This window comes from Lethenteron reissneri, chromosome 43 (assembly GCF_015708825.2).
Source record: "Lethenteron reissneri isolate LAM-NWPU_2019-01 chromosome 43, ASM1570882v1, whole genome shotgun sequence".
In the NCBI taxonomy this organism is placed as follows: domain Eukaryota; kingdom Metazoa; phylum Chordata; class Hyperoartia; order Petromyzontiformes; family Petromyzontidae; genus Lethenteron; species Lethenteron reissneri.
In genome coordinates, this window is record NC_083821.1 from 12,571,227 (window position 1) to 12,584,114 (window position 12,888).

At 54.0% G+C, this 12,888-nt stretch overlaps 1 protein-coding gene across 1 annotated transcript in view; it reads left to right on the forward strand.

Annotated features, from left to right (window-relative positions):
* The first annotated feature begins 9 nt into the window (after positions 1-9).
* PEX3 (peroxisomal biogenesis factor 3) overlaps positions 10-12,888 on the forward strand; it is a 69,423-nt gene continuing 56,544 nt past the window's right edge. The window contains exon 1 of the mRNA XM_061569411.1: positions 10-215. Within this exon, the coding sequence (XP_061425395.1) occupies positions 143-215 (73 nt within the window). The 5' untranslated portion in view covers positions 10-142. The remainder of the gene's footprint in view (positions 216-12,888) is intronic.

The following is a 12,888-nucleotide window of genomic DNA, read 5'->3' on the forward strand; positions in this document are numbered from 1 at the left end:
AGAGCCGCTCTCCCTGAGCAACATGTCTGCCGGCACGGCGCCTTGAGCGAGTGGCGTGATCGTGAGCGCTGCGCTGCCGATCCCGTGTGGACTGCCGAGTGAGCCGGTGGGGCAGCGGAGGAGGTCCCGGGACTCGTGAGCTATGTTGGCCGCACTCGGTGGATTCTTCAAGCGGCACCGCAGGAAGCTGATTTTCACGGGCGCCGTGATCGGAGGTGAAGAGAGGGGGGAGGGGGTGAGCATGGCGGGGTGCGTGTGAGTGAGTAGAGCGGGGGCAGTAGAGCGGTCTGAGTGTGCACAGCAGTGTGAGTGAGCAGAGCGGGGTGAGTGAGTTGAGCGGGGTGAGTGAGTAGAGCGGTGTGGGTGAGTAGAGCGGTGTGAGTGAGCAGAGCGGGGTGAGTGAGCAGAGCGGGGTGAGTGAGCAGAGCGGGGTGAGTGTGCACAGCGGGGTGAGTGTGCACAGCGGGGTGAGTGTGCACAGCGGGGTGAGTTCGTAGAGCGGGGTGAGTGTGCACAGCGGGGTGAGTGAGCAGAGCGGGGTGAGTGAGTAGAGCAGTGTGAGTGAGTAGAGCGGAGTGAGTAGAGCGGGGTAAATGAGTTGAGCAGTGTGAGTGAGCAGAGCGGGGTGAGTGTGCACTGCGGGTTGAGTGTGCACAGCGGGGTGAGTGAGTAGAGCGGGGTGAGTGAGTAGAGTGGGGTGAGTGAGTAGAGCGGTGTGGGTGAGTAGAGCGGGGTGAGTGAGTAGAGCGGGGTGAGTGAGTAGAGCGGGGTGAGTGAGTAGAGCGGGGTGAGTGAGTAGAGCGGGGTGAGTTAGTAGAGCGGGGTGAGTTAGTACAGCGGGGTGAGTAGAGCGGGGTGAGTGAGTAGAGCGGTGTGAGTGAGCAGAGCGGTGTGAGTGAGCAGAGCGGGGTGAGTGAGTAGAGTTGGATGAGTGAGTTGAGTGGTGTGAGTGAGTAGAGCGGGGTGAGTGAGTAGAGCGGAGTGAGTGAGCAGAGCGGGGTGAGTGAGCAGAGCGGGGTGAGTGTGCACAGCGGGGTGAGTTAGTAGAGCGGGGTGAGTGTGCACAGCAGGGTGAGTGAGCAGAGCGGGGTGAGTGAGTAGAGCGGGGTGAGTGAGTAGAGCGGGGTGAGTGAGTAGAGCGGTGTGAGTAGAGCAGAGTGAGTGAGCAGAGCGGAGTGAGTAGAGCGGGGTGAGTGAGTAGAGCGGGGTGAGTGAGTAGAGCGGGGTGAGTGAGTAGAGCGGGGTGAGTGAGTAGAGCGGGGTGAGTTGAGCGGTGTGAGTGAGCAGAGCGGGGTGAGTGTGCAGAGTGGGATGAGTGAGTTGAGCGGGGTGAGTGAGCAAAGCGGGGTGAGTGAGCAGAGCGGGGTGAGTGAGCAGAGCGGGGTGAGTGAGCAGAGCGGGGTGAGTGAGCAGAGCGGGGTGAGTGAGCAGAGCGGGGTGAGTGAGCAGAGCGGGGTGAGTGAGCAGAGCTGGGTGAGTGAGCAGAGCGGGGTGAGTGAGCAGAGCGGGGTGAGTGTGTAGAGCGGGGTGAGTGAGCAGAGCGGGGTGAGTGTGTAGAGCGGGGTGAGTGAGTTGAGCGGGGTGAGTGAGCTGAGCGGTGTGAGTGAGCAGAGCGGTGTGAGTGAGCAGAGCGGGGTGAGTGAGCAGAGCGGGGTGAGTGAGCAGAGCGGGGTGAGTGAGCAGAGCGGGGTGAGTGAGCAGAGCGGGGTGAGTGAGCAGAGGGGGTGAGTGAGCAGAGCGGGGTGAGTGAGCAGAGCGGGGTGAGTGAGCAGAGCGGGGTGAGTGAGCAGAGCGGGGTGAGTGAGCAGAGCGGGGTGAGTGAGCAGAGCGGGGTGAGTGAGCAGAGCGGGGTGAGTGAGTAGAGCGGGGTGAGTGAGTAGAGCGGGGTGAATGAGTAGAGCGGGGTGAGTGAGCAGAGCGGGGTGAGTGTGCACAGCGGGGTGAGTTAGTAGAGCGGGGTGAGTGTGCACAGCGGGGTGAGTGAGCAGAGCAGGGTGAGTGAGTAGAGCGGGGTGAGTGAGTAGAGCGGGGTGAGTGAGTAGAGCGGGGTGAGTGAGTAGAGCGGGGTGAGTTGAGCGGTGTGAGTGAGCAGAGCGGGGTGAGTGTGCAGAGTGGGATGAGTGAGTTGAGCGGGGTGAGTTGAGCGGTGTGAGTGAGCAGAGCGGGGTGAGTGTGCAGAGTGGGATGAGTGAGTTGAGCGGGGTGAGTTGAGCGGTGTGAGTGAGCAGAGCGGGGTGAGTGAGCAGAGCGGGGTGAGTGAGCAGAGTGGGGTGAGTGAGCAGAGCGGGGTGAGTGAGCAGAGCGGGGTGAGTGAGCAGAGCGGGGTGAGTGAGCAGAGCGGGGTGAGTGAGCAGAGCGGGGTGAGTGAGCAGAGCGGGGTGAGTGAGCAGAGCGGGGTGAGTGAGCAGAGCGGGGTGAGTGAGCAGAGCGGGGTGAGTGAGCTGAGCGGTGTGAGTGAGCAGAGTGGGGTGAGTGAGCAGAGAGCGGGGTGAGTGAGCAGAGCGGGGTGAGTGAGCAGAGCGGGGTGAGTGAGCAGAGCGGGGTGAGTGAGTAGAGCGGGGTGAGTGAGTAGAGCGGGGTGAGTGAGTAGAGCGGGGTGAGTGAGTAGAGCGGGGTGAATGAGTAGAGCGGGGTGAGTGAGCAGAGCGGGGTGAGTGAGCTGAGCGGGGTGAGTGAGCTGAGCGGGGTGAGTGAGCTGAGCGGGGTGAGTGAGCTGAGCGGTGTGAGTGAGCAGAGCGGGGTGAGTGTACACAGCGGGGTGAGTGTACACAGCGGGGTGAGCGAGTCGAGGGGGGTGAGTGAGCAGAGCGGTGTGAGTGTGCACAGCAGTTTGAGCGAGCAGAGCGGGGTGAGTGAGTAGAGCGGGGTGAGTGAGTAGAGCGGGGTGAGTAGAGCAGAGTGAGTGAGCAGAGCGGGGTGAGTGAGTAGAGCGGGGTGAGTAGAGCAGAGTGAGTGAGCAGAGCGGGGTGAGTGAGCTGAGCGGTGTGAGTGAGCAGAGCGGGGTGAGTGAGTAGAGCGAGGTGAGTGAGTAGAGCGGGGTGAGTGAGCAGAGCGGGGTGAGTGTGCACAGTGGGGTGAGTGTGCACAGCGGGGTGAGTGAGTAGAGGGGGGTGAGTTAGTAGAGCAGTGTGAGTGAGTAGAGGGGGGTGAGTGAGTAGAGCAGTGTGAGTGAGTAGAGGGGGGTGAGTGAGTAGAGGGGGGTGAGTGAGTAGATCGGGTTGAGTGAGTAGAGGGGGGTGAGTGTGCACAGCGGGGTGAGTGTGCACAGCGGGGTGAGTGAGTAGAGGGGGGTGAGTGAGTAGAGCAGTGTGAGTGAGTAGAGGGGGTGAGTGAGTAGAGGGGGGTGAGTGTTTACAGCGGGGTGAGTGAGTAGAGCGGGGTGAGTGAGTAGAGCGGGGTGAGTGAGTAGAGCGGGGTGAGTGTGCACAGTGGGGTGAGTGAGCAGAGCGGGGTGAGTTAGTAGACGGGGGTGAGTGTGCACAGCGGGGTGAGTAAGCAGAGCGGGGTTGGTGTGCACAGTGGTGTGAGTGAGCTTCATAGTGATTTGAAGCTTTCGTGACTGCTGGAATCTATACTCTTTGGTTCTTTTGGTAAAGTCACGTAGGTATAAAATATATCACGACGTTTCGGGCGCAACACAAGCATCCATCATCAGGTGGGAAAGCATGGTCTGCTGCTAAGGCAGACTGTTTTAAAAGGTTTGAAATGGGTGTAGCTGAAGAGTCATAAAGAAGTGGCCGGGGCTAGTGATGTTAATGTGAGAAATTATCATGTAACTGTAAGATCGGAGAGCGCCCTCCTCGACGAAGGTACGGAAGTGGCTATGTTAATGTGAGAGATTAGCATGTTAATGTAAAATCGAAGAGTGGTGCAATCCAAAGGCATGAGTGCAACCCAAAGGGTCCAATGCAAAGGACATGTGAGCATGAGAGATTTAAGAGAGAGGCATTGAGAGAGACACACAGAGAGTCGGAAATAGCAGCTGACATAGGCAGGTAGGATGGAAACATCAGTCAGTTAAGACTTTACCTGGTTAATAACGTCCTTCCAATTGTAATAAAGGTCGTGGAAGCGACTTCTGGAATCCGGTCTTTATTTGTCTTTCTTTTACTCCTTCACGCTGATGACAGACAGCGTGAGAGGGATAGAGAGAGAGAGAGACACGCGCGGCCACGTGGCAGCCTGGACCCCGCTCCCGCTTGGCCTCACCCTCCGTTCGTTCCAGATCTGACCACGTGTTGTTCGTCTTCACCCCTATTTAATACCCGGGTCATGTGGTACCTTTCCACCAATCCTGGTTAACCTCTATGGAATCTTCTAGACTCCATCGTATGCTCCCGGGACCAGGCCCCAGAACCAATCCTCTACTTACAGATGTCACCTTCCCATTATGTCAGGGCCACGCCCCTAGACTTCCCCCCATTGGCTATGGGCCAGGACCGGCAGAGCCAATCATCGTAACGAGTTGTGATCCGTCAGCAACCCGGATATATCCTCACATTACATCACCCCCCCCCCCCACCGGTGTAAAAAGTCAGCCGTCTCGGCTGGAAAAAGAGTGACAGCCCAAATCCCTTTGAATAACATCTTAGGGCGTCCATGATGCATTAACAAAGTAAGGGAGAGTACGCGTTAACGCGCAGAGAAATTAAAACATTAAAACAACAGACATACATTAGGGCGCCCCTGTAGCGCAGTAACACCAGGGTGACAGACCGCAAGGAAAACAGTATTAGCGAAATGGGAGAGACTTCGACCGCGTACGCGACGCCGGACCCTCTCCTTTCTTCGCGCGTGGTTGCCTCGCCGACTGTTCAGCAGGAGGTGGTTGCTGTGGAGAAGAAGAAGAATTTTCGGTTTCCGTTGTGTCTGGGACAGGCCCCGTTGGAGGTGGAACGTCCGGGGTCTCGTCGTCCTTCAAAACCTGTTCGTCTGCGGGGGGTAGAACACAGCCCCACTGGGGATCAATCGGCGAGGCAAGTGGCACATTTGGCACGCCAGACCCCGGCAGTTCAACAAGTGGGGATGAAGGGCCAGCATGCGGGTCAACATAGGGCTTGAGCCGCGACGAATGGACATACCAACGACGTTGGCCGTACTGGATGCGAACACTCTGGGGATTCAGAATGTCCACCAGCCTCACAGGCCCCCGCCAAGGCTTGTGCAGTTTAGGGGACGTACCCACTGGCACCTGAGGGCAATGGAGCCATGCCATATCGCCCACCGACCAAGGCATGTCAGTTCGCGATCGACGCGCATACCTCTCGTTCCTTGCCTGCGTACGGGCCGTCGCACATCTGGCGGTCTCTCACGCCTCCGTAACCCATTTAAGCGAGTCCCGCACGTGTCAGGCAAGGAAGGGGACGGTTGTTTCCCCACTGCACCAAGTTACACATCAATCGGGGTTACATTCTCACGGCCATACATCAGGAAAAAATTAACCCGTAAAAACAAAGTTTTTCACTATAAATCCTTTATATGCGTGGCGGCTAGAGTCCTCTCGTCCTCTGGCTTGAGATGGCTGCCACCTATGGGTCAGATGAATGGCTGGCACCATTAAGCAATTGGTAATTAAATATTTTAAAACATTTCCCTAAACATTTTGGAAAAAATATTTTCACGAAAATTAATTGTCACGCACAACGAGTCTGTGTGCAAAATGTCAGCTCGATTGGATCACGGGAAGTGGGTTAAAAAACGACCGAAATATTTGCACGGTCGTAAGCAAGCAAGCACGCAAGCAAGCAAGCGAACTTAATATAAAGGATTTAAAAATGGCGAATATCCTGTGGACGCGTGCGGAACCATGCGGTATGCCGCCAGGACGCCCGGTATGTGCAAGTCCCAATCGGTTTGTTTTTCACTCACCGTGTGGCAAAGCATGGCCGAAAGGGTGCGGTTAAATCGTTCCACCATGCCATCCGTTTGCGGATGGTAAGGGGAAGTGCGGATTTTCTTTGTACCCAAGACAGAGCACACGTCTTTGAGCAATTTAGAGGAGAAGTTACGTCCTTGATCCGTGAGCAGCCCTTCAGGTGCTCCCTTATCCATGACGTACCCATTCAAGAAAGCCTCGGTGATGGATGAGGCCGTTTGGTCAGGCAGAGGCCAGCGAGAAAAGTATTTGACCCCGACCAAAAGGTATTTAATTCCCCTAGCCGATGGAGGGAACGGGCCCAGGATATCCAGAGCAACCAGCTCATTAATACGGGATACCTCGATCGATCGTAGGGGTGGGACATAATTTTGACGTGGCTGTTTCCGCTTCGCACAATCATGGCAATGACCGGATAAAGTTAGTGACATCCGCTGTTATGCCAGGCCAAAAGAAATCCTGCTGCATCGCGTCTAATGTTTTCTGCACGCCGAGGTGCATCAGCTTGTCGGCGTGCAGCGCGCGGATCAGATTGTGGCGAAGGGGCGTCGGCACAACCAGGCGTGAACGGTCCAACAACCCATCCGTACACATCAGTAATCCTGCCTGGCCCCGAAACAACTGCCATTTACATCCTGCCAAATGAGATCTCGGTTTCCCGATCAGTTCCCGCAGTGGAGCCAAAGAGGCCTCTTGCTCGCGTAGCCACACCGAGTGCGGCAAATGCAGTGTATTGTCGGCGCCAACGGGCACATCCTGGCCTTCATCGTTCGACATCGCCCCCATGACCGGACAGGGCGGGGTAGGCAGCGCCGCACAGCAGTGCGTACCCGTCAGACAGGTGCAGGGAGGAGTCGGGGACAACCTAGAGATCAACCTAGCATCCGCGTTGCCATGGCGAGTACTCTTGCGGTACGTGATATTGAAGGAAAACTCATGCAGCAATTCTAACCACCGAGCCAATTGACCGGACGGTTGTTCCAATTTCAAAGAATATTGCAAGGCAGCATGGTCAGTGCGCACGAAGAATTTCCTTCTATACAGGTACGGCCGGTACTGGCGAACAAAATGTTTGATTGCCAGCAGTTCCCGTCACATCACGCAATATCGCGTCTCGGCAGGAGACAGAACCCTGCTGCCATATGCCACCACTCGCTCGACTCTGTCTTTCCGTTGCGACAAAACGGCCCCTATGCCGATGTCGCTAGCATCCGTGTCAAGGATGAAAGGCTGGGAAAAGTCTGGGTAGTCGAGTGTCGGAGCGGTGGCCAGGCGATCCCGGAGAGATTGAAAAGAGCGCTCCTCTTCCGGGCCCCATTTAAATCTCTGATTTTTCCCCACAAGTACATGCAGCGGCTTAGCCAGCGTCGCGAAATTCTTAACAAATCGGCGATAGTAGGATGCGAACCCTATAAACCGCCGTACGTCGCCCACTGAAGTGGGCATGGGCCACTCTTGGACACACGACGTTTTCTGAAGGCCGCTGATGATGTGTCCCAAGTAGCGGACGGATCATTGCAAAAGGTGGCACTTCTTTGGTTTAAACTTTAGGTCAGCCGACCGCATCCTCTGGAAGACAGTTTCCAGTCGTTGGAGGTGTTCCTTGAAGGTGCGACTGAATACGATGATATCGTCCAAATATATGAGGCATGTTTTCCCACTGCAGGCCTGCTAGCACCAGTTCCATCAGGCGTTGGAACGTCGCCGGTGCTGCATTCAAGCCCATAGTTAGGCGGTTAAACTCAAAGAGGCCCTGTGGCGTGCGGAACGCCGATTTCGGTCTGGGGTCTGGACGCGTCATTGAGGGGAAGCTGCCAAAACCCAGACGACAGATCAAGGGTAGAGAAAAAATTTTCCCCCGACAGAGCGTCCAACGAGTCGTCCATCCGTGGCATGGGGTATGCGTCCGCCACGGATATCCTATTCAATTGGCGGAAGTCTACACAAAACCTCGTCCCGCCATCCTTTTTTTAACCAGCACCACCGGCGCGCCCCAAGGACTGTCGGACGGCGAAATTATATCGGTCGCCAACATGTCGTCCACCGCGCCACGCACGTGTTCCCTTTCTGCAGGGCTCGTGCGATGCGGGTGCATACAAATCGGTCTCACCGGTGTCGATATGGTGCGACAAGAGCGAAGTATGGCCCAGATCCAAATAATTTTTACTGAAAACGCCAGCGTACTCCGACAATAGTGAACGCAAGGTGCTCTGCTGCATGGCCGACAAGGACGTATTTTCCCCGCACAATTCTGTGATCCATCGATCGTCCGAACGATCGGATCATGGCATGCCAGCATCCATTTTGGTAGGTTGGTTGCTCTCAAAGCTGGTGAAATCGGTAGTGGCGTGAGCCAACACCGAGCCAGCCGGGACGACGACCCGGTCCGAGCCCCCATTTAACACTTGTATAAACGAGGCCTGACCAGGCCAAACGATAGTTTGAGCCGCCACTAGGGAAAAGGATTTTGCCACCGAGTTCGACGGGGACAGCAACACACCCGTCGCATCGTCCGCGGCTTCCAAGCGCTTTCGGTAACGCAGCGGAATAAGCATTTGTGAGCCTGATTGTACTTCCACCGTAACAGGAACAATCGCACTAACAGCGTTTCCTGGGGGCAAACGGCCCAGCAGGGACGGCAGGAAGGACATTCTACGGCCCCCTGGCATTTCCAAGCAACCCTGATTGACGAGTATTTTAACGGGCATCCGGTGAAGGAAATCGGTGCCCAATAAGCATGGGACGGCCAATGAGCGCGAGATCAAAACTCCGCGGTGATATTCCCTATAGCAATGCGCACATCTACTCGCCCCAAAATACCCATGCTACCCCCATTCGCAGCAACGCATGCGTCGTTAGCCGGTCGGATCCGCGATGTAGGAATGGACAGGAGATGAAAAATAACATCGGAAATGATGGTTGCAGACACGCCGGTGTCCACCAAAATACGGACATCGATCCCATCGATAGTATCCCGTACCATGATAATTACTCCATGGGAACCTCATTTGCCAGTAAAAATATGATAATTGGTTTTTTACCCTTCTATCTGGCAACAAAACTGACACCTTTTTACAAGGAGTCATGTTTGCATAGACCGCAATACCTGCAGTCATAATACAAACAAAAGACATAACTCTGATAATGTGCACTGTCCTTGAAGTTGATTGGTCCACACCCGAGACAGCTTTCCTTAGAGCCTAGTCTCACATGGGCCGTGCGCCTTTTGACAGCTTTCCTTAGACTAAGCTCTAAGGAAAGCTGTCTCGGGTGTGGACCAATCAACTTCAAGGACAGTACACATCAGAGTTATGTTTTTGTTTGCATTATGACTGCAGGTATTGTGGTCTATGTAAACATGACTCCTTGTAAAAAAGGTGTCAGTTTTGTTGCCAGATAGAAGGGTAAAAAACCAATTATCATATTTTTACTGGCAAATGAGGTTCCCATGGAGTATCCCGTACCGTCGAGGACCCCGACGCGGCCGCCACCACCCTTCGAGCCAATTTTTTACATTGTGTAACCGAGTGTGGCATCGACCCAGGTGACCCACAATTCCCTTCAGGAGTGCAAACATGGGTGCGAGTGGATGCGTGATGTGTCAAGACCTGCCGGATATCCGATATGTGCCGACTTGCCCGAGGGTGCCATGGATCCGCGTCCGGTGGAGGAGATGGAAGTCGGCCCGACGGGAGCTGAGGAGGTTGAAGTCGGCAGCAGCAATCCCGGGTGAAATGGCCTCGTCAGCCACACTTGAAACACGTGGCCGCCGCCGCCCGGCGGTCGGTCGCCCCGGGCACCAGCGAGGAACAGCTGCCATCACCTCGTCGTCGCTGGAGTCGTTGGGGCCGTGGACAACCCGACGTGGAGCCCATCCCAACAGTGGCCCGTCTATCTCACAATCCCCCGTCCATGCAGCCATGTGATCCCAGCGTTTGAGGTTGAATTTGGCGTCCAAACAGCGCGCCGCCCATCAAGACGTTAGCGGTTCGTGGCCGCACACCGGTAATGAGATATTAAGTTCCTGGGCCAACTCAATCATTTTGGAAAGGATGAGAGGATCCAGGAGATCGGCTGACGAATCGGGGTAATCGGCCATGGCAAGCGCCAACAGCGCCCCTCGGTAGGCCAAGGGCGATTTTTCCGCTCCTCGACGGCGCTGCATGAATTTCCTGGTAGCAGCCATCGGCGGCTCGTAGAACTCCGCCATTTCCGTGAAAGCGTCACGCAGCGTCTATTTCTTACTCGCTGGGATGGATCGGAAGACTGCCAAGGAGACGTCGTCCAACAGCGTGGGCAGAGCCTCCAGCGCCTCTGCCTCCGTCCATCGCACCAACCGAAAGGCTGACTCGAACCGCCATGTGAACGCGCTCTAGTCGCCCCCGGCGACAAATTCTTTAATTTGAGGAAGGCGATGGCCGTGGTGAATATCTGAGGCCTCGGGCGTCTCAGATCCCGCTCCCTGCGCAGCACGCTGCTCCGTCAAGATGGCATCCGACGGCTGCGTGACAGCAGCCCCGCCCAAGATGGCGTCCGGCGGCCGCATGGCAGCAGCCCCGCCCAAGATGGCGTCCGGCGGCACCCCGTGGCAGCAGCCCCGCCCAAGATGGAAGCCTCCCCCTCTGCGGCAGGAGTAATGGCGGACGGCGTTTCCCACTGAAGATCTTGGTCATTGGCCCTTGGGTGAGTTTTACGCGGCCGACCGAGGGCCACAACTCAGTTTGTAGACATCAGGGTATTACATGTCAGGAATCACATCCTTTACAGATGGGATTAAATCACGGATTTTGTGTACTGTGTTGAAATGAACCTGGATCTTGTGTTTAAGATTTTGGAAATATTTTTGGTAACCCCTGCTATGTACAGTAAAATTATGGTTTTGGTTGGATCCTCTGAAGGTTGTCTCCGCATGGCTGGGGAGACAGCTTTGCGGATTGTACAGTCCAAGTATCCGTTTATTCTGAGGGCTTGGTGTACGTGCTCCAACTTACTGGCTAGGTGGTGCTGGTCGGAGATGCAACGGGCCCTATGGTGTAGTGTTTTGATGAGGGAATTCTTCTGGGCTGGATTGTGGTGAGAGTCAGGCTTTAGATAAACTGGCCCGATTTCTTTCTGAGACCCTGCTTCCTTTCACGGGAAATTCCACCTCAGCTGTACTTAACTCAACTCACTTGGTTTCTCTAATCAAGGACATCTCGCTGTCTCTAGATGATTTGCTTGTCAGTTTTGATGTAGTCTCTCTTTTCAGCAATGTACCTGTATCTGCGTTTGGCTGTTTGTCGGGGCCAGAGTAGTGGCATCCAAGAGACCCTTGAATATCGCGGTGATTACGTTCTTGGAAAGGGCCGCGAATGCCAAAAAGGCAATATTCAATGTTGTTAAGCCTTACCTAAGTAATGGGATTACTTACACACACAACAAGCAAAGATTATACAAATAAGCAAAAACCTAAATAATTAAAATATAAACCACCTGTATTTTCTTGGTTCTTTCGGTAAAGTCACGTAGAAGGGAAGTAATAAAAGAATAAAAATAAAACATAATAAAATTATTCTCACGACGTTTCGGCCACAACGCAAGCCGTCCTCAGGTGAAAACCAGGTCCGTCGAGGCGACAGAGTCTGAATGAAACAGCACACGAGCTTGGAGCATATATATATAAGCTGGGTGCCTAGACAAAGGAATTTGCATATCAAGAGTAATTTAGCATATTTATGGGAAATGCAGGAATGTGATTAGTACTACATATGCATGTGCATTATGCAGGATTAACAGCATCAAAGGGAGCTGCAGTTGCTGCTGCTGCAGTTGCTGCTGCAGTTGCTGCTGCTGCAGTTGCTGCTGCAGTTGCTGCTGCTGCTGCAGTTGCTACTGCTGCTGCAGTTTCTGCTGCTGCAGTATTACATACTTCACCTGGAATGGAACTTTTTACAAGCAAACTGAGGGCACCCCAATGGGCTCCCCCCTATCTCCGGTTGTAGCCAACATCTTTATGGAGAAATTTGAGACTGACGCCATCAAGACTGCCACTCTACGCCCGACCTTATGGAAAAGGTACGTAGATGACACTTTTGTCATCTGGCCACATGGCCGGCCTGCTCTAGACCAATTTCTCGACCACATCAATTCCATACACCCAGCCATCAGATTCACCATGGAAGTCGAAAAAGATGGCAAGCTACCCTTTTTGGATGTCCTAATTAAAAGGAGACCTGATGGTTCAATGAGCCACTCTGTCTACAGGAAAGCCACCCATACGGATGCTTACCTAAAACCGGATTCCCACCACCATCCATCCCAGAAGAATTCCCTCATCAAGACTCTATACCAGGGGTCCTCAAACTACGGCCCGCGGGCCACATGCGGCCCGCCGAGGACATTTATCCGGCCCGCCGGGTGTTTTTTCCGCCGCTGCCTGTCTGTTACTTTTTTTCTGCATGAGAAGGACGGTCATTGGTGGAAGAGTAAGAGGGGGCGGAGTTCCCCCCAATCAGACTGCATTGATGGGCAGTGCAGTCTGTATGTCTCTGTGTGGGCAAAGTTATTGCTGGTATATTGTTTTTGTAGCGCTATATATATATTGGTATTTTACTAATAGCAATTTTGACTCCCTAGGAAACAATGATGTCAAGAAAGAGAAAAATTTACTCGGAGTGTAGGATATTCAAAGAACAGTGGACATATGATTACTTTTTCATGCAGTACAAGGAAAGAGCTGTGTGTCTGATATGCCAGAATATAGTGTCTGTGTTCAAAGAATAGAATTTACGGCGACACTATAAAACTCAACATAAAGATAAATATGATTGTTTGGTCGGAGAAGTGAGAAAAGATAAAATATTAAAACTGAAAAATACATTAACAACTCAGCAAAATACTTTTGTGAAGCAGAAGCAGCTAAATATTTCATCACTGCGAGCAAATTTTCAAGTTGCCAAGCTAATAGCGTGCACTGGCAGACCATTCGTGGAGCGAGAATTTGTTAAAGAATGCCTTCTTTCTGTTGCCAAAGA